The 21828-nt window shown below is 40.8% G+C and overlaps 1 protein-coding gene across 1 annotated transcript; it reads right to left on the bottom strand.

Annotated features, from left to right (window-relative positions):
* Window positions 1-7807: 7807 nt before the first annotated feature.
* Window positions 7808-20604, bottom strand: usp46 (ubiquitin specific peptidase 46). Its single transcript, XM_031311957.2, has 9 exons — window positions 20232-20604; window positions 16482-16562; window positions 15358-15571; window positions 11223-11461; window positions 10607-10683; window positions 10409-10492; window positions 10135-10332; window positions 8667-8745; window positions 7808-8575 (listed from the first exon to the last, which is right to left on the bottom strand). Exons 1-9 carry the CDS (start codon window positions 20265-20267, stop codon window positions 8474-8476), a joined length of 1110 nt encoding a protein of 369 aa, XP_031167817.1. The 5' UTR covers window positions 20268-20604; the 3' UTR covers window positions 7808-8473.
* Window positions 20605-21828: the final 1224 nt, after the last annotated feature.

Genomic DNA, 21828 nt, shown 5'->3' on the forward strand with positions numbered 1-21828 from the left:
ACCCGCAGTCACCCTTTGCCTTGTTGTGCCTCAAATCGTACTAAACAATGTTTTGACCACCGGAAATTCACACTGGGAAATCCTTTGATCAACACAGTCCAGTTCCAAATATGATTTTAAGGGCATATGGTGTTGCATTTATATTTCAGGAAGGACTCAAACTCATGTGATTGTAGGAAACAATTTGGGCTACATCTAAAAATGTTAATATTTCCATTAAAAAGGTTGCAAGAGTCATATGATGTTATACGCATGTGCACAACAATAGCGCTACTGTAAATAAATACCATGAGAAAAGCAACCATGGACTGAGAACTCCCAGCAATGATCCTGCTGACATTACAGATTTTGATAATCCATAAAAAACAGGGTTTGGAGATTTGCTTAAAATAAAAATGTTGCTGCTTTACTGTACATATAATGTCACCGTATAGACTTGAAATATGTGTAAAACTTACTGTGTAGACAAAGCACAGAAGGTCATTTGTTAGATCCCCATGAATTTCATGTATGCTGATGATCTGGCCATTTTCTCTCCCAGCAGTGCTGGTTTTCAGCAGCTACTGAATATCTTCTCTGAATATGGGGTGAAATATGATGTGTTGTATAATGCCAAAAAGAGTGCTGTCTTGATATGTAGGACAAAAGTGGACAGGAAGATTTTTGTTTTCCAGACTTTTATCTGTCAGGACAAGTGATGAGTGTCTGTAATAGAATTAAATATCTGGGTCACTATATTACAGATCAGTTATCTGATGATGAGGATATATACAGGCAGCATCCCATATTATATGCCCAAGCTAACATGTTTGTAAGAAAATTCCACATGAGCACGGATGACGTCAAAATTAGTCTGTTTAAAGCATATTGCACTCCTTTGTATACTGCTCCCTTATGGACTAAGTTTAAAAAAATAAGTGTCTTTTATAGAAATGCAGTATTGTTGTTTCTTTTGTTTTTATTTCTCTGTTTATCTTTCTCTTTTTAATGTATGTTGTATGTCATGTCTGTGTCTTCTGAATGGACCTTGAGTCTGGAAATAAAGTTGATGATGATGATGACACCCACAAACAACTGGAGTCTACGCATGTATTCCTGCTGCTGACAGGTGTTTAACTAAAAAATAACTTTTAACTTTCCAAAAATTACCTGGATGATCAACACTATTTTCTGCACTGTGAGCCCACGCAGTAAAGCATGCGCACAAAAGACCTCCGCCGGCCCAGCTGTCTACTTCCAGTTTAGCGTTCCACTAACTTCAATGGGGATTAAATGATTTAGTCATGAAGCTCTTCTAGACTTTGCAAATGTTATCGGACCGAATGGATCAAATTCTGATAGTGAAACTGATCATTTGGGGGGGGTTGTGATGCTCAAAAAAATGTATCCACTGATTAACAGATGTGTCTTTTGCCATGTACGTCTATGGGAAAAAGTCTTTTTGGGCCAGAGGGCATCACCTGACGTTGCAATTCCACCATTTGGCCGCCACGTTCAATTTGCTTCAAAGCCCGGCGCACTTCCTGGGGGCTTGATGAGGACGTAAATCACTCCTGTGGGTCATATTTCCTGCCACCGCTAGGGGGGGCACTCATTTATAAAACGCTCGTATGGGCCCCCCTAAAATATGATTGCCCCCCCCTGGTGCCCACCCAATCCATTGGGCTAGAACGTGTCAATCTAACAAATTTGATTTCCATTGGATCAGAGTACTGTCACTTTGCTGCCTGTTCTGCAGAAGCAGAGGCAGCCAAAACTGTCCTTTCCTGTTAGTAGTGTCCTGAGGAGTGTCTGTCCCGGGACAGTCAGACACTGTCGTCTGACTGTCCCGGGACAGTCATGGGAGTCACAGGACAGTGTCTGACTGTCCCTGTCCCGGGACACTCCTCAGGACACTACTAACAGGACAAGACAGTTTTTGCTGCCACTGCTGCTGCTGTTCTGCCAAATGCTGCCTTTCCATTTGGTAAATGGATTCATAATTTAAACACACATTGTATGGCAACTGTGTACTTTGTTGAAATTTTGAGGCCAGTTTAGAAGTAGAAACACATTGAACTCACTGTAGGGCACTTGATGCTGTAAGAAATAAATTGTGTATTGCACTTTGATAACTGTGTACAGAGAGGTTTTCTTTATTGTAAGTGTATTGCACTTCATTTTTATACGGTTCTGTGAAAAAAAAATCTTCCCGGCCCTTGTCACATGACCAATTATGTTTCCATGATGACTAACCACAATTAGTTAGTTAATTAGAAAATAAAAACAACTGAAAGTAATAACGAATGTGATGTGTTTTATTTTGCAAAATTACATTGTGTTGTTTAATCCTATCCAATATTTCCAAGCAGTTTTTTTATATGCTGTATTCTGATAAAATCCCCTGCTGATTCAGGATATATACTGTTCATTCATTGTTTTCATTAAGACACACTGAAATATATCATGTTTGTCAGTTACAAATTGCATCAGCTGGGTGGTTTACACGTTTCCTCGGTGTACGCAGCCTGAGCGAGAGCAGGCAGAGAGCTGGAGTAGAAAACAAGGGAGAAGAGGAGGGGAAAGGTGGAAGTATCAACACATGAACTGTGCCAGACTCTCCTGGCAGCTGCCGTATTTTCTCTCCTGGGGGATTAGCTGAGGTTTCAGGGTGACTGAGAGGACAGAAAGCTGATAGCTGTAAAGATGGACATGTCGTCTAATATTCAGTGAAAACCAAAATCAAACAGGAGGTTTCTGTTAGATTTAGATATGTTCTGGAGAGACTTAGACGCTGTGGAGGTGACAAGTAGTCTTGATAATGTTTCTTTCTTTTCTTTATTTGAGAAAACTGTGATATTATATTAATGTTCTCCAGGGAACATCCTCACTTTTCTAAGAAATTGGTATTAGGATGCTCTCATACAGGATTAACATGTAGTGAGATGACAAAAGCAATGTCCCAACATACAAAACATACATTTGTAGCAGGTTTTCAGTATAGTGAGTTCACACTGGTATCCACAGAATAAAATATACTTTACAAAAGTCAGTATGCATTCTAACATATGCTTTAATTTGAATCCATTTTTTATTGAGAAAGGCACATTACACATCACAGATTTAGCCATTTTTTTTCTTTTTTTCAGCCCCCCTATCCCTTAACACACATACAAAACTAAAACCAAACAGTGTATACCCCCCCCACCCCGGCGACCGACCCCCCCTCACCCCGGATCTCTCCCCCAAAAAACAAAAGATTAAATACGATAACGCTACACCCTTTTATTTAAAGTGTACAGTACCAGTCAAAAGTTTGGACATGTATGTCTCATGTATGTATGTTTCATCCCATGCCCCGGATAGTTTTAATGCTGGCGCCATGTATTCAAGCCACGGACCACTCCATATAAACAATTTCAAGAAGTGAGTTGAACCATTGCTGCCAGGTTAAGGTATGTTGCGGCTGCCATCTCAAGGCCAACATCTTCTAAGCTATCGTTAGACCGGCCCATAAGATGAGATCAAACAATTGGAGTCTAGGCACGTATTCCTGCTGCTAACAGGTGTTTAACTAAAAATAACCTTTAACTTTACAAAAAATTACCTGGATGATCAGAACTACTTCCGCACTGTGAGGCCCATAAAGCAGGCACACTAGAGACCTAGAAAATACAAACACTCCAGCAATAGTTGAAAGTCATTTTATTGAACAGAAGAAATAACTCAAAATGAGTGCATTAAACTGTGGTTCTTCATGTTAAAGCATTGAAGCTCATCATTAATAAAGTGCACTTTCAGTTTACAACTAGATGGAGACTCTGGATTCCTCTCCTCCTTCCGTCACACAGACCCCAGCTCTCCTAGGTAGAACACGATCACAGTAAGGTATATCAGACCAAGTGCAACGACTGAGCGTTTCAGTGAGGGCAAGTGCATAAGTGTTGATGGAAGATCAGCGCGTTAAGAGTCTCTTTTCTCTCACGCAGGTCTAAAATGTGTCAGACCATTCCTGCTACTGTTTTCTATCCTGGCTCAGTTTAACTCAGAAAAAAAACAATAATATGACAGACGGTGACAAATCTGATTGAATATGTAATTGAGTGATTGTAAAATAGCACAGTATTTCCTTAACAGGGTTTCATTTTATGGTCAGCGTTGAGCTGAAATCTTTGCCATGAGTGTCTTTAAATTTTAAAGATCTTCACTTTAAAAAAATATTTTCCTATTTCCAGAAGTGTTTCTCTACATAATATGTACAGCTGTATCTTTACAAAGAAAATAATGCTCTGTTAAAGACTGTTGCATGGTCGGTATTGACTCCAGTTTGGCACGTATTCCTTGTGACTTCACCCAGTAACAGACTAAATGGAAGAGACGGCAGAAACAAGTGCATTCAAAACCCAGAGTTTCACTATTTTCACTTTAAATTCTGCCTTTCCTGAATAGACACAGACACAAAGCTAGCAAATGAATCCTATTCCTACCTCTTATTTATAATGAGATGCATTTGAAATGGTAATTCTGCTGATGTGCAGCAAATAGGAATGGCATTCACATGAAAACAAGTAGTTTGATGTCACACTATTCCACAGGGCATGGCCACAGACCCTGGGGAATGAGCCAAAGAGAAAACATCTACAGTACAAGGGATATCGTATGAATCAACATCGAGGCTTAAATGGGACTCCTATGGGATTTCGGATTCCAATGTGCTACATATGACACACACAATTTACAGCATCAAAGTCAGAGACAAACCAAGAGAAAACTACTAAGCTGTAGTTCAGCATGGGAATGAAAAGAGAAAGAAAAGACAATGCTGGGTAAGGTTATTTAAAAAAAAAAAAAAAAAAAAAAAATGGAGGAAAGAACGCTGTAGCTAAGCTAACATCCTAGCATATATTACAACCACACAAACACACAGCACTGGGAAAGAAATCAGTCACTAAGAAACATATCTACTACTAACATTTAAATGTACTTTATATTAGTGTCACTGGGAACTCCCACACTGGATACCTTCACCTCTTATTGCACTATTTTCACTTTTTAATGTCAATCGAATGATTGGGCAGTTCAGGGTTGGGTCTCACTTGCATCACGTTAACATGTCTTATCTTATGATTTAACATGCTTTTAACAATTAAAAATATAACTGATACAATTATTTTCAGCCGTCCTATTAAAGCTGGTGTAGGCAGTTTTCTGGAAATGAAAAAAAAGAAAAGAAAAAAAAAATTTAAAAGTGCAGCCCTCCTCCTTCAGCCTGGCTGTCCTAAGTCCCTCCCACCACATGAGCACAGGCATATGCACATTCATACAGTAACCTGCGCCAGTCAAGGGGGTAAGCGAGCGTCCACAAGCGTAGCTCCTATGGAGCCATTTTGTTGCTATCAAGCCATCACCCTGTTAGCATTCCATTGACTGCCATTCATTTTGACGTCACTTTGACAGAGAATAACTTTACATCTGAAGCGTTTAAAGACTTTGTCCGTTGTTTATTTCTAAAGAAACACGACAATGTATAAAAGGCTCCATTACCTTGTACCTCACGTTATGGCTCCGTGAAAGACGTTTTTATAAAAACAGGCTAACGATTGTGTCATAACCACGCGACTTACTGTCTCATAGTAGAGAAATTACCATATAGTACAGGAGAAGCTCTCAGGCAGTTTGGACTTCCACTAGCTGTTTAAGTTTAATTACTAATGTTAACTATCATTTTAGTGATCAATAATTAGCCTGTGTCTATGTTATCTCCTTACATATACCTACGCTCTCCGTCTCTGCTAGATTGGGATGAGATTTCTCTTGGCACAGCTACCAGAAGACTTCCAACTTTCAAACAGGTTGCTCACGTCACATCTACGTCTTCAAGCTCAGTTGGAGGCTGCTCAGTAACGCTCAGCCATCACCGGGAAAGATCTTCTAATATCCTTCACTGGTCTCTGTAGGAAACAACGGCGTCACTTTGTCCACTTATTTAACTGTCTATGGTGCCAGTACTAGTCATTCATTTCAATCATCCCCATGGTGATTGTGATCCCGATGTTGTTATCAGTGTTGGTCATCTTACTTTAAAAAAGTAATTAGTTACAGTTACAAATTACTTCTCCCAAAAAGTAATTGAGTTAGTAACTCAGTTACCACATTGTAAAAGTAATTAGTTACTCAGCAAAGTAACTGACATTATTTTTTATGTTCTATAACGCTATTACGTTCTATAACATCTTTAACGTCAAAGATGTTTATATTAACTGATTGAAGAATAAAAACACTATATACAGAAAAATTGAGCGTTGCTTGTTTTAACAGAGTGGCTCCGTCTCCTTCGCTGGAGCTAGCTGCATTTGGGCTTGGGGTTGGGTTAGCAGCAGCAACAAGTCTCGTGTTAGCATGTGTTGATGTGAGGTGCTTCATAAGATTGGAGTTGCTTGAGGCAGACGTGGATAAAGTATTTTTTCCTCGGCATAGCGTGCATGTTACATAAACATTCTTGCCTTTAATTTCAATGAGCGAGAAGTAGTGCCGGTACTTCCAATTCGAGAACGCTACCTTTGAATTTCCCTGGCTCGTCGCCATTGTCGCTGTCTTGCGTTTAGTGGTAGTCAGAGCGTGCAGTGAGACAGCGTGAGCAGGGCATCCGCCCACCCAGCCAATCATCATCGCATTTGCAACGGTGTCATCATCCCCACCCCTGCTCTCTCCAGGCAGCTGATGTGTAGCCAAAGCCTGACACCTCGCACTTCATTCAACCAAATTGTAGTAACGCGCCACTTTACATTCTCAGTAACGATAACGGCATTGCAACGATGGGAAAAGTAATTAGATTACTCCGTTACCGAAAAAATAACGCCGTTAGTAACGTCGTTACTCCCAACACTGGTTGTTATACAGCGGCAATCCTATGAGAATAACTGCCCTGTTTAAACTTGTGGGCCTGTAAAGCCCTTTGAGATGACACACTGAGATTCGAGGCTCTAGCTAACTACATGAATATGAACTTCAGTTAGCCACAGCCTTGAGCTTTTATAGTAAGCAGAAGGCTAAACTATTAGCAACATTTTCTCACCATCTCCGAAATGCTTTGACAATATTTACGTGCGTTTTATTGTGTTTGCCGTAATTTTTTTTGGGTTGCTTTGCAGTGAAGGCAGTTGTTGCCAATGCTGGAATAGCAACGTTTTCTGCAGGATCTTCCGCTATCGATTCAGCTTTTCACCATCTGAAGAGACTCTCTCAACTCTCTCTAAAATGACCTGTGATCGGCCAAAGTCTTTCGTCACAGGCTAGGCTTTTCTATAGCCTGAAAACAAAGCCAATAGTAGGTGCATCAGACCACTTTTGCAATATGTTAAAAGACCATTATAGAATTTTTGCCGAATGACGTAAAACTAAACTGCCTACCCCAGCTTTAAGTTGTGTATTACATACACAGTGTCCTTCACACAGAGCTTAGACAAGAGTCTTAACATACAAAGCTCTCAAAAGAGCCATATTACACATTAACCTTCATTATCTACCAGGCTGCACTCCAAATAACAGAAATAAATATGTTAAGTACAATAAATATGGGTTTTCTATCTGAATGAAAACTTATAAAGATTCAGCTGATTTGAATGGAGATCCATCTGACAGAGAAAACAGGATTTCCTTTCGTGTGTAGTGTTGGAGCATGTGGCTCAGTTGGATTAAGTGTTGATCATATCCGATTGTCTGACATGAGTTAAAGCACACACACAGCGGCTCACAGAGTGGTTCTCTATGGGACAAAACAACCTTGGTACTGTCAACAGTTTCAGCTGAAGTTTAGGTCGTTTTTTTTAGCTTGTGAGTGCTCTCTAAATAGTGTTCAGATATTGCTTCTAAACCATTGAAAATGCATGAAATCTATCTATTATACAGTGTTTGTCTCCAACTTGATTCACTTCTCATGCATCTGCCAGGGACAGGAACATATCAAAGGACTAAACAGTGATGGGGAAAATAGCCCTAATGAAAGGAACTAAGCAGGGGTGACGCATCATGGAAGAAGACCTTATATACATATAAATGATTTGAACAATTTCTGACAACAGTCTGGGTTGCACCAGACCCTTCAACCCAACCTTGTATCTGGTAGAGAATCACCTCTGCAGGCTCCTCCCACCAGTGTACACCTAAGCGTGTGGGACTCCATGTGAACATAGACTCCTTTTTGTTTTTGTCATGCCGTTGAGCATTTTTTTGCTTTCGTTTTTTAAAGTGCAGTCCAGATGCAGGTGACTAAAAGGCAAGAAGCAAGTTACACAGAGAGAGAGATGAAGCACAGGTAAAGCAAGAGGTTGGGGATGGGACAGAGGATTGGCACGAGGTCGGACTTGGAGGATGGGAACAGGATGGGATGGAGATGGTAGGAGTCTGGGTCTGCTGAAAGTAAAAAAAGAAAAAAGAAGAAAAGAAAGGTCTCATCCTATTTTAGTCTTCTCCTGTGTCCCTGATCCAGCTCCAGTCACTCCCTGGACTGGTAGAAGAGGATGTATCCTGACTCAGAGTTCTTGGAGATGTCTGAGGTAAGCCCGTAAAACTCCTCGATGGCCTGGGCGTCAATTTTCTGCACAACACAATCAAGATGCTGCTTACTGATGGTCAAGAACAACAGCGAATGTAAATGTACAGCAAAACAGATGAGTCAAGTGACGCACCTCCACAATGTCATCATCAAACAGCAGCCAGAAGCCGTGACTCTTCACGATGGTGATGTAATGGCCTCTGTTTGGGCCGCTGATGAAACAGAGGCAAATAGTGAGTCTCTGATGTAAATATGCTGCATTCCAAAAACTCCCACACTGTACTACATCTGTCTCAGCTTCCTGCAGGAGCTGCTGAAGTCATGTGTGCAACAGAAATGCAGAATACACAAACACACACAAATATTCGTCGTCATTATATTAGGATTTCAAAAAGGCGTCAATGTTAAAGATTCACAACATTTGCATTTTTTAAATATTTATCATTATTTTGTAATACATAATGGAGCACCTAATCATCTTTAGGTCTAAAGATGAAATTCTCGTGATGTCACATTTATGTTAAAGGTATTCAGGTAATTCTGAGTAGTAATGCAGCAACTCTGTCTTTGAAGAAAAGAAGAGAACTATGCCGCTCATACTCATAATTGAGTATGAGCCAAGGTCCTCAACACTCACATTTTGGGAGACATGCTTACTCGCTTTCTTGCCTAAAGTCTTGTCCTCACAGTGAGAATATTTCAAATGAACATGCTCATATTTTTCATTGCCATGTGTCTCGTATTTCATGGAAAAGTCCTCACACTTGGAGGACACTGGCTTCCAAACTAGTTGTGATTCCCCACAATCATCTCGTTCGTACACATCTTTAACTCATATTTATGGTAAGCACAAAGAGACTTCCACCCTTCAGCAGATGAATGTGAAAACAGTTTGTTAGTGTCAAACTCTATACATCATCATTCTGCACAGTGAAGCTCAAACATCAACAATGACTGAAACATGAGGACATAGCTGTTGAACTTTTGAACTCCAGCCGGCCACTCTGCAGGCTGAGCTGTGGTGTGGTGTCAGGTTACAGCTTGCTGCTACAGTCATTACTATGGAAATAACCACGGCAAATCGTTTTTTTGGGGGAAAAATACGTTTTGGAATATTGGATTGTATGAGTTCGGCGATCGACTAGTGTGGACTTCACCAGAAACCAGGAAATAAAGAGGTATGGATTAACACAACATTTATGCATTTCTGTCACAGCTACTGAAGTCAGATTCGCTGTATTCCCTCGGTAGGAATAACTGCACATGGGTAGGCACTTGTAATGACATTTCAAACATATTTAGAGGCTAAAAACAAGTTTAAAATGTGCCCTGTTTAAGCCTGTTGGCTGCAAAATCTAGCAGGAGGATAACACGGTGTAGGCAGCACCGATTGTTTTCGTTTTTCTCGCTAGTGACAGCACTCAAAATTTCCAAACAACGGGTACGGGTTGAAATCGACCGGAATTCTCCTTTAAGGGGATTAAAAGTCTTGAAACCTGACACTACGGTACATCTTTACATACCTAGTTGGTATCAAGTGCGAGTGCACTATGACTCATTTTAAGGTCTTTTATTTTGGACTGGTATTTGGCATACCGTACCTGCCACAGTGAACCACCACCGCTACTAGATCGTACATGCGATCCAGGTTGACTGCATCCCCGGACGTGTTGAACAGACGGAGTTCTAGGGGGAACACCACTCGATAGGACAGCTTGGTGTAGCGGTGCAGCTGCTCCATGTACTTAAACCTCTTCAGGTGTAGTGCCAGGATCATAGGAAGCTTCTTGACGCGCATCCTGCAGAGAAGCATACGTGCTCAGAAACGTGTGCGGTGACACATGACAGTGGTGTTGAGCTCAGTGCTTTACTGACCGTTTCTGTGCTTCCTGCTTGCTGCAGCATGCCTCACAGTAGTATTTGTATTCACTGCACAACGTCTCTGTGTTACTGAAGTCCCTGGAGGGGAGAGCACGCCACAGGAGGGCTTGGTTATTCAATCTCATTCAGACCAAAGGGAATAGGACTGTCGGCCTTTTAACTGTGACTGAACGTGTAATAAATCAAGTCTACCTGAGGCAGTGTGTTATTGACGTGTTCTGCTCCACATCCACAGAAAGATCCAGAAAATCTTCATCTTTGCTGCTTACCTGTCAAGGAGAGAGAGAGAGAGAGAGAGAGAGAGAGAGAGAGAGAGAGAGAGAGAGAGAGAGAGAGAGAATAACGTAACTAAACTGGGGTTTTTCTTTGACTGAGCGAGTGAGGATAGGCCTGCTGTGCTGTGACATAACGCCCTGCCTGCCCACACCTATACACACACAGACGGTCTTTGAAATGCTGATTGTACTGAGTAGCTTTTGTCTCTGTGCACTGCAGCGGCGTGGTGTCGGCAGGGGTTGTTCAGGGCAACCCCTCCCACTCCTCGCCCTCGAAATTGCGAGGACAAAAGCCTCCGCCAGCCTTGACGTACAGTGGGTGGCCGGAAGCCCACCGGGTGCGTTCAGCGCATATTTTTTGTTGTCTTGTTGCATCTCTCAGCATCTCTGCAAAAGGCTAATCCCTTTTCCAGACTTATTCAGGACAGATCTGTTTTTCAGGGTGACAGCGAGCCGGGGACAGATAACAACATTAAATATACTACTCTCTAAGAAACACTCAATAGGCGAATAAAGCAGAGCCACACACACACCGTTTCACAGTTGAGGCAGCGTGTCTCATTGGTCAGTGTGCCTTGGAAGATATCGTGAACCCACGTGGGCTCTGTCTTGTTCTCCATCTCGGTCTCCGTGGTGATGGCGGTGCCGTTGTTCTTGAGGCGCCCGTTCTGCTTTTCCTGCTTCTTCTCCTCTTGCAGGATGTCGGCCACCGTGTTCAGCAGGTAGTTGAGGAATTCGTGGGCATCCTGTTGCATGTAGTTGTCGAACAGATCTGGAGTAAGAGGCAGAGATAAAGTAAGGGGAGATAATTCATAGAGGGGAAATTATATGGATGTCCCAGGCAAGTATTTTGGCCACTGATCTTGATTCCAGCCATTTCATAATGATTAACTGAGTCAAATATTAGTAATTTTGTACATAGTAATTCTGCACACTTAGCCTAAGGCAGGCCTATATTAAAATCACTCAAAGCTATTTTTTTTGTTAGACAGCTGAATGGCTTTGTGTCGAGTAATATATGGCCTGAATCACAGCTTCCCTTTAAAGAGACAGTTTGGCATTATGGGAAATACGCTTATTCGCTTAATTCTGACGGAGAGTTAGATGAAAAGATCGATACTACTCTCATGTCTGTCTGTTTAATATAAGGCTACAGCCAGCAGCCTGTCAGCTTAGCTTAGCAAAAAGCTAAGCATATTATGCTTTTTGGTTTTTTCCCTTTCCTTTATTGTGTTATATATTTTTTTTGTGCACGTTATAGATTTACAAAGTGAAAAAGCCCAAAGTCCACCCCAAAGGGACTTACCATCTCCAACAGAAAACACTGTTCACAAACTGCTCCAAACAGCTCTGTTGTAGTCCAGCCTTTACTTCAGAGACAAACGTGGTCACTTTGTAACACGTTATAATGCTCACCTAGCTGCTAGCATGGCACGCCCTCATACTCTGCTTCTGACTGGCTAGTAGTCCTTACCTAGCTACTGAGCATGTGCGACTCCCAACAAAGATGGAACAGAAGTGAGAGGTCTCACTCTGTAGCTAAAACAGAGAGCTCAACACACAGGGTGAAAAGAGGAGCTGCAGCAATGTGCAGTACAACAAATATATGGTGTTTTTGAAAATTAAACCATGTAAACCTATTCGGGTACAACCTCTAAATACAATTATGAATCTGAAAATGAGCATAATATAAGCACTTTAAGACATATTTTGCTGAATTAAAACCTCCAGCGCTGTGTCATGGCAATGTGGGCAGTGTGTTTAGATGAATGGTGTTGGCTTCCCCTTCGTGACACCAGCGTACAAAGCTCCGGGCAGCGGAGGTCTGTTGAAATCCACCGGATGATGCGAAAACACGTCCGAGATCCAGCGGATGACGGCAGACCTCCGCTGCCCGGCGCGCCAAGCAGGGAACACTGCCCACACAAAGATGACTCAGAGCTGGTTAAAAATCAGCAAAGTATTGCTTTAACCCACCGTACAATGCCCAATTGTCATCCTTTGTATCCTTGATTTTACATGTTGGTTTTGTACGCAGTACATAAGCCAGATACAAGGTGTTATTTACTTGGCAGATTTTGTTACCTTCCGACAGAGCTAGGCTAGCTCTTGGCCTAGTTTCTAGTATTTGGCCTAAGCTAAGCTAACTGGCTGCTTTAATGATTTGCTAATTTGCTAAGTCTTGAGAGACGTCTACAGTACTACAGATCATGTAAATAAAATCAGAAGGCTACACCGATTATGCCAACATCCATACACACGTGTATGTGAAAGTTAAAAAATCTGAAAAGTGAGGATGGGGGGTGGGGGGAAAGAGAGCAGAAAAAAGACAAAAATGTCCAGAGAGGAGGCAGCTGACCAAAGCTGAATCCCAACAGAGATTGCATTGTTCATTCACATAAAGAGCTTCGTCAATATGGACAGCAGAGAACAGTCTGTCTCTGTCAGTTCCACTCTCTGAATGACCTTAGCTCCAACATGCACCTGCCCTTCACCTCCAACATTCAGACTACATTAAAGCCAGCACTGCTACTCACACGCAATACAAAACCACAAATCTCCACTCTGCGATTGTTTAGGAACTAATGTCTGTGGAGAAAACAAGAATACCAAATAGAAAAGGCTACTTTGGAAGGCATGTAAAGTTCACGGAGACTAGGGCTGCAACTAACGAATAATCGTTTTACCAAACAGGTCTATAAAATGTCAGAAAATGGTGAAAAATGTCGATCAGTATTTTCCAAAGCCCAAGATGACGTCCTCAAATGTCTTGTTTGTCAAGATATCCAGTTTACTGTCATAAAAGGAGTGGAAATAACGGAACTAAAAACAAATAATATTGACATTTTAGAAGATGGAATTAGAGCATTTTTTACTTCTTTTTTTATATAAAAAATGACTTAAGGCGCTGACACACCAAGCCAATAATTGGCCGTTGGACAGTCTGGCGAGGTCAGTCACTCGAGTCTGTTCGATGTGTTCCGTGCCGTCGTCAGTCGGAGGTGCCGTCGTCCTTCATTTTGGCCGATATGACATGTATAATCGGCCGGGCGGCCACTGCCGGCAGTCGGACTCAAATGACCCATCTGATTGAGTGCTAACCCAGAAACGGGGAGTGGAATGAGGAAAATCTTGACGAAAATCTTTTAAACTGACCTTCGTCGATCTGAAATGAAGACTGATGAAGACTCAAATGAAGATTCAGCAACTGCACGGCCTGTTTCTCTCTTAAAATGTTTTCAGAAACACGTTTCGGCGAACTATTTAGTACAATATGAGATCCTATTCTGAACAAGCCGCCATGATGATGATTTGAATTTCCAGAGAAACCAGACCCACGTGACGCGTTCGTCCAATCAGCTGCCGGTTTTCATTTTTGGGCGACAATACAGATTAGCGCCGCCTGCTGTTATGGAGACATATTACGTCTCGTCGCTTTGGTGTGTTCTGAGGCACTATTTTGACCAATTTGAGGAGACTGATCAGTCCAAATGCCTTTTCTGCCGAGGGTCGGCCGTCTGGTCTGTGTGTCTGCAGCTTTAGACCGATTAATTGATTATCAAAATAGTTGATTCATTAATTGACAGTTGACAACTAATTAGTTATATATGATTTATCTTCACAGCTCTAGCGAGGACATTTGAATTTGAGCTCCCTTTAGCATGCTCACTGTCAGACACCAAACCAACCAAAAGACCTAGTTCATGGGACACAATTTGAGTTGTAATACCAACAAAAGCACAGGTGTAACTAATAAGTAATTAGTCACATGCAGACATCATCAGTGGCATTATTTATACCTGTGCTTTACCTGCTGTGAAAACTGTCCATTGTAGTGATTTCCTAGGTGTTATATCAAGTATCCTCTTTTAAAACCCAACTTAAAGCAAACTTTTATCTTAACTGATAATGTCGGGAATGCTTTAATGATCATATTATCTTTGACATATTGGATTTGTTTTATCTTGTTTTATTCCTTGTTTAACTGAAAAGCACTGGAACTCATGTTAGTTTTTTTTCCTGATAGCTAACAAGCATCGGGCAACACTAAAAACAAAACTTTTCAAAACTCTTCGTACAGTCTGCATCACCAACATGCATCCCATTATATTCGTTCATGGATTTTGGTGAATGTGGTCACTGAATGCATTTTGTGTGAAAGCAATGACAAATGATTCAGTTTGTTCCAGATTAATCTATATCCACGACGTTCCACTTCTAGGATTGCTCTGTTGCCGCCGGAAATCCCGCCGGATCTCACTTTTTCCGGCCAGATATCCGTCACCTTCCTCTGTCTTTGTGTTGCCGTTCTAACCTCTGGTGGATTTCTGAGGACTATGGTTAACTGCTCCTCAGATCTCTGCAGGGTAAATCCAGACAGCTAGCTAGACTATCTGTCCAATCTGAATTTTCTGTTGCACGACTAAAACAACCTTTGAACGTACACATGTTCCACCAAAACAAGTTCCTTCCCGAGGCTATTTTGCAGAGGCACTGTGGATTGGTCTGGCAATGCGAGACTAGGTCCACATAGACTTCTGTTTTGCTGACTGTGTGAAGAGTTTTGATAATGTGACTTCAGTTTGGACCAATGCATGTTAGCAATTGAAGAAAAAAAAAAAACTGTAATCATACATGTCTTTTACTGAACCAGGATTGGGCTCTCACCGTTCTCTTTCCGTAGGCGGGAGATGAACTTCTTGGGCGGGATGACGCCCACTTTCTTCTTCTGTGTGGCAATGGAGTGGAAGAGGTCAGCCAGGCATGTGAGCAGGTTCTCCTTCTTCTTCTGCTGGGCTTTGTAAGCCAGCACATTCTCCCGGAAAGGCCGGCAGAAGTAGAGAGCCTGGAGCACCGAGTTACAGTAGCATGTGTTTCCAAACTGAGGAAGGGAGGGGCAGGGGCAAAGATGAGAACAGAAAAGGGGGGTTTCAGTCCATTTATTAAAGAGATTATTTGTGAAATGAGCTGGTGGGAAAATACAGTTGTGATCAATTGTTTTTATCCATCTGGCAGAGACAGCATCTGGGGTGTTGAGAAACGTGGGTGTTTATGTGAATGCCATATTAAGGAAACAAAACATCCCTATATTGGCCAACAGGCTCACAAACACTCTCACCTTCAGTGCTAACTATCCAGAGGACATGACTCACCTGAGGCCCATGGCAGTTTGTTTTGAAAAATGACACCAGTGTTTTTTTGGCGGTGTTCTTTGTTAACCCTTGTGTTGTCCTCGGGTCAAATTTGACCTGTTTTCAAAGTTTTTTTTATATCAGAAATATGTCTTTCTTACAAACAAATTGCCCCAAAATAACTTGGATACACCATGCTTCGCAGGTAAAATGAATGATTACTCTCATTGAATTTTTGTTGTTTTATTTAATTTCATAGCATTTGAAAAAAAATAAAAATAAATGTTTAAATGGTTTTAAAACAGTATTTTGACTAAACTTTGACATAAACCAGTCTGTGATTCACTCAGCATCCTCTGATCTTAACTATTAGTCGAAATAATTCATAATTTCAGCTTTTTTATAAACTCATAAAAAATAGGTATAATGTAATTTAAATGAGGTTTAATGACCATGAATAAACATTTAAAAAAAAACGTTGAAAAGAGGGACAAAAATGTTTTAAAAAGCGCCAAAATCATCAAATAAAAGCGACAAAAACGACAGAAAAGGCACCAAAAAAAGTTCATTTTCAATTTTTTCCCCAGAAGGACGACAAGGTAATGGTCGACGGGAAGACAACACAAGGGTTGATGTATGAAAGGATTTAGTGATACTCACATTGACCAATCCAAAGTAGTGTTCATTGATTGGAAATTGCTCCGGGCCGATGTCTTTCTCCAGAGCAGAGGCATTAGTGCCCTAAAAAAACCAGAGACAAAATATGAGACATGAAGGATGTTGTTTTTTTGTCATCATTAACATCATCTTATACAACACAGTTCACTCAGTTATTATGGAGAGTTACAAGGCTAAAATGAAAGCCTCATTTGCTTAGTCTAGTCTGTAGCCAAATGAATATGGAAATGTTGTGTAGAAAAGGACTACTGAGAGTTTAAAGCTGTACATAAGAGATAAAGCAAAATTAGAGGCCTCTCTTTCATGCAGTATAATTGATAAAATGATCCTTTCCGCCAAATGTCAATGCATCAATTTCCATTAGAATGTCGTAGCTCGTCTTGAAGTCTTTTCTTGCTAGCAAAAACCCTAAAAACCATCCTATCAAAGTTGAAAAAGGATACGGTCTAAATAGACTGTCTAAAGTCCGGAGTATTTTGTACCTGATTGCAGAGACGGACCACTTATCTCTTGTCAGAGCTCAAAGCTTTTCCAAATGAACCACAGCTTTGTTGAGCGAACACAGAAGACAATTTAGTTCGGGGAAGGCTTTGACTTTCAATGACTGTCATTTCTCTCCTGTCAAAGACAGTGAATACCTCTTTGTCCAATTTACAGCTTCAGTCTGAGCACAAGTCCAAGTACAGCACTGTACACTACACACAAACTGATTCTTTCCTTGTGGGAAGTCGTAGAATGCAAACAGTGACCTTTATTATACAGACCTTTATTATACACAACTTGAGAGAAAATAGTGGGCAAATTCCTGAAAGTCCATAAATGTTGACACAAAACACTGAGTGTGAGAAAAACGAAATATCCATGCAACTGCTACTGACACCTGATGCCACATTTTAGTTCGGAGCTCCTCATTATAAAAAGCAGGCAGCGGCATCATTTATTTAAAAGAAAAAAAGACTTATCCTTGATTGTCTCAAAGAAAACAATGCAGGCTTTGAGAACAGAACTGTGATGGGTACACTGGCAGAGCAGAAGAATCCCAACACCCACAGTCTTTGCTCACTTGCTTTGTATTATAAACATGTACTGTTGGAAATCTTTTCTGCCTCACCTTTAGTATAAAGTTTTTCATTATGTGCTTTTAAATGTCTGAAAGTCCTTACCAACATATTGCCAGTAATACATGTAATGTATGAGTGTACTGTTGCCCTAAATATACCAAAAGAAGAATGAGAGAAAATCAATGTAACACTGTGACAAACTTTCCTCAGTCAAAACACCATCTGTCTGCAAGCACAAACTTAGTGCTATTGCTAAAGTCCATCATGGCCACGCCACGTATTAAAGCATTTATCTCTTTACTTTGCTCCTGACAACAGACATATAGCAGTTTTGGAGCCTGCAGGCACATTTCAATCGAAAACTAACTAAATGAGTTACTGATGGTTTTGTTTTACACATTCGGAAGACTTTTGTCTGATGCAATGCAAAACAGTTTATTGCATTAAACGTCAGTTTGATTATGTGTCTAATGTCATTTTGTATACATTTGCCACATTGTCATATATCAACATTGATAGCAAAGCTAGAGTTGAAACGATCAATTCATATGTTGATCTTAAAGGAACACGCCGACTTATTAGGACTTTAGCTTATTCCCCGTATCCCCCAGAGTTAGATAAGTCCATACATACCCTTCTCATCCCCGTGCGTGTTGTAACTCTGACTGACACCCCCACCGCTAGCCGAGTTAGCACATTCTGCTACTTGGGCGGAGTGATATGCTTGCAGCACCTGAGAAGCCCATGGTGAGGAGCAGAGAGTAGCAGTGCTTCACCTTTCTGAGAATATAGTTCCCAGTATGTATACAGTTAGAAGATGGCTGTGTCTCATGTGACCTTGTTATTTGTACACGCTGTGACGATACAAATCACAACATGTAAATAAGAACATGTTGGCGTTATTTTGTTACTTATTGGGAGCAGTAGGCTAGATGGAGCCAGTTACCTCCAGGATCTGTGCTAAGCGAGGCTAGCGGTGGGTGTGTCAAACAGAGTTACAACACGCACGGAGATGAGAAGGTTATGTATGGACTTATCATAGACAATGGACCAACAGATCCCGTTGCTCTGGACGGAGACCAGTGAAGTATATTAGAAGATCTTTCCCGGTGATGGCTGAGCGTTACTGAGCAGCCTCCAACTGAGCTTGAAGACGTAGATGTGACGTGAGCAACCTGTCTGAAAGTTGGAAGTCTTCTGGTAGCTGTGCCAAGAGAAATCTCAATCATTCCCAATCTAGCAGAGACGGAGAGCGTAGGTATATGTAAGGAGATAACATAGGCACAGACTAATTATTGATCACTAAAATGATAGTTAACATTAGTAATTAAACTTAAACAGCTAATGGAAGTCCAAACTGCCTGCGAGCTTCTCCTGTACTATACGCTAATTCCTCTACTATGAGACAGAAAGTCACGTGGTTATGACACAATCGTTAGCCTATTTTTACAAAAACGTCTTCTACGGAGCCATAACGTGAGGTACAAGGTAATGGAGCCTTTTATACATTGTCGTGTTTCTTTAGAAATAAACAATGGACAAATAGAGTCTTTAAACGCTTCAGATGTAAAGTTATTCTCTGTCAAAGTGGCGCCAAAATGAATGGCAGTCAATGGAATGCTAACGGCAGGTGAGTGCTTGTTAGCATCAAAATGGGGCCATAGGAGGTACGCTTTGTGGAGATCAGCTTACCCCCTTGGGACTTATCTAACTCTGGGGGATACGGTAAATAAGCTAAAGTCCCAATAAGTTGGCGTGTTCCTTCAAAGGAGAATATTTGGTGTCGTTTATGATCGTCTCTCTGGGTTGGTTGGGTAAAACAATCAATTTGAAGATGCCATCTTAGGCTGTGGGAAACTAATGAGCATTTTCTAAGACAAAAACATGTCCTTGTTTCAGCTTCTCAAATCTCAAGATTTTATGCTTTTCTTTGTCATTCATGATAGCAAAGTGAATTTTACATAACCTTGGGCTGTGGTAAATTATAATGGGCATTGTTCACTATTTCCTGACATTTTATAAACAATACAATGAATCAAGACATAATGAAATAATGGAGAAATATCCAAATTGATGTTGTGATTTCAACCATAATCACTCAGCCCCACTGCAAACCGAAGAAGCTGTTAGTACACCCAACCACCTAATGTCTACCCAATCTGAGTCCATTCAAACTTGACTCGTCTTTAGCAGTGCTGTCTATCTTCACCAATGTGTCTGTAAAACTCATACAAATACATTCAACTTGTTCTGCATGGGATGCAGTGTAATAACTCAGTGTATTGCAGACCAGCACTGCAGGCTTTTGACACATTAGTATCCAGTCTCAATAAAAGGGAAGGCTCCCAGCATTAGCACCACCTCATGCAAACACAACAAGCTGCCAAAGGCAGCGCGCTGCTTCATCCACCTGCCAATCATCGGTGACAGCCATACTAATTGTACATTGTGTTGTATCGCCGCAACGCACAATGTCACGCGATAAGGAGGAAGGGGCAGTGTGTAAAGGTCTACTAGGTTTAGGATGCAGCAGGTTTAGCCTGTCTGACCACCGACATCTGATAAAGTGGATAAGTAGTGACCACACACACACACACACACACACACACACACACACACACACACACACACACACACACACACACACACACACACACAGCAAGATACTCACCATATTACAAATGGAGGCGATGTTTCTGACAGTCATTTAGTTCACAATGTCCTCCTCGCCGCCATCTTTATAAAAAAATTATTTCAGAGCAAGGCGACGCTGAGAAATTAAGTTAATTCGCAGCCGCGGCTGGAGGCCAGACTGCAAACCTCAAGCGTCAGAAAGCAGGCAGAGAGACACGGAGCACCATGCAGCCAGCACGGAGCTGAGAGTCCCGCTGCACTCAGCGTCGACACGGCTTCATTCTTACACACATCTCAAAACCACTAAAGCGGGGAACCGTCAACGCATGAGGGGATATTGGACAGACCAATTTGCAGGCAGCAGGTTGTTAGCAACGACCAGGAAACAAGCATGCTGTGTGAGGAAGCAAAGTAGCCCCGCCCACATGAGACAATCTCGAGAGCTGATTGGTTTAGATTTAATGACTTGATTGACAGGATTATGGAGCCATATAGAGACATGGATGATCAAATTTAGGTGAACTGCAACCAATCAACAGCAAGTATTTGACGCAATGCTGTGAGGAAGTTGTAGTTCATATTTGGGATGAGTTTAAAGAGATTTTGTGGGCTATTTACAGTCTATGTGTAAAACAATGTTGTAATGAAAGAATCCCTAACGATGCGCTGTAAAGCTATAAAGTAATCCTTTTACATTTATTGATTCATTTATTCTATACAATTGATTATTTTAAAGATAAACAGATTCATTTAGTACAGGAAATTTCCACAGTGTGGGATCAATAAAGTCTATCTTATCTTATCTATAAAATGTCAGAAAATACGTAAAAATACTGCTCACCTGGGTTTAGTGTGGTCTACAAATTGGCTGTTTTTGATTTGAGAATTTTGAATCAGCTGTATTTTGCTTTATAAAGCTTAAATAATGAATCGGCTATTAAAGTTGTCCACAGTTATTTTTCTAAAAATTGTCGGCAGTATTGCACTGCCAAAACAACTATTAGTCAATTCAATGATTTGTCCATAAGAAAACAATTAGTTAATTCAATTAAAGAGCACTTGCATAAAGATACACTGAAAAAAAAAAAAAACTTGGATCAACTTAAAAAAATTGAAGTAATCAATCACACGAAATAGCTGACATTGACTCAAAGTAAATAATTTAATTTAGTTTAACCTGAAAAGTTTAACTCCAAGCAATCACTTTTTAAAGGTTGGGTCAAACTAATTATTTATACATCAGAGTAAATTAATTATTTTAGGTTGTCTCAAATAAAAAACTAACAGTTGTCATTATTTCAAACGTATAGTAACTCAAATTTGAAAAAACTGATTTTAATACATTTTGATCAATGACTACTCAGAACACTTTCCTTTAGAACACATTTATATTTATTGTTTAATAAATTGATAACATTGAACATCTGTTTCAAATGTATGAAGAGAAACAGTCTGCTTCAGCTGAACACCCGAAATGAGACTATTGATGTCATCAGAAGACAAATCATGGAGCTGTGAATAGTAGCACAACTCCTAAGACATCATGCAGTACCCATGGTGAATTTACCGGGACATACATTTTATAATTCAGGCGTGAGCCTTATAACGGTGCAGATCCACCTGGCCGTGCGACG

Source organism: Sander lucioperca, chromosome 11 (assembly GCF_008315115.2).
Source record: "Sander lucioperca isolate FBNREF2018 chromosome 11, SLUC_FBN_1.2, whole genome shotgun sequence".
Classification (NCBI taxonomy): domain Eukaryota; kingdom Metazoa; phylum Chordata; class Actinopteri; order Perciformes; family Percidae; genus Sander; species Sander lucioperca.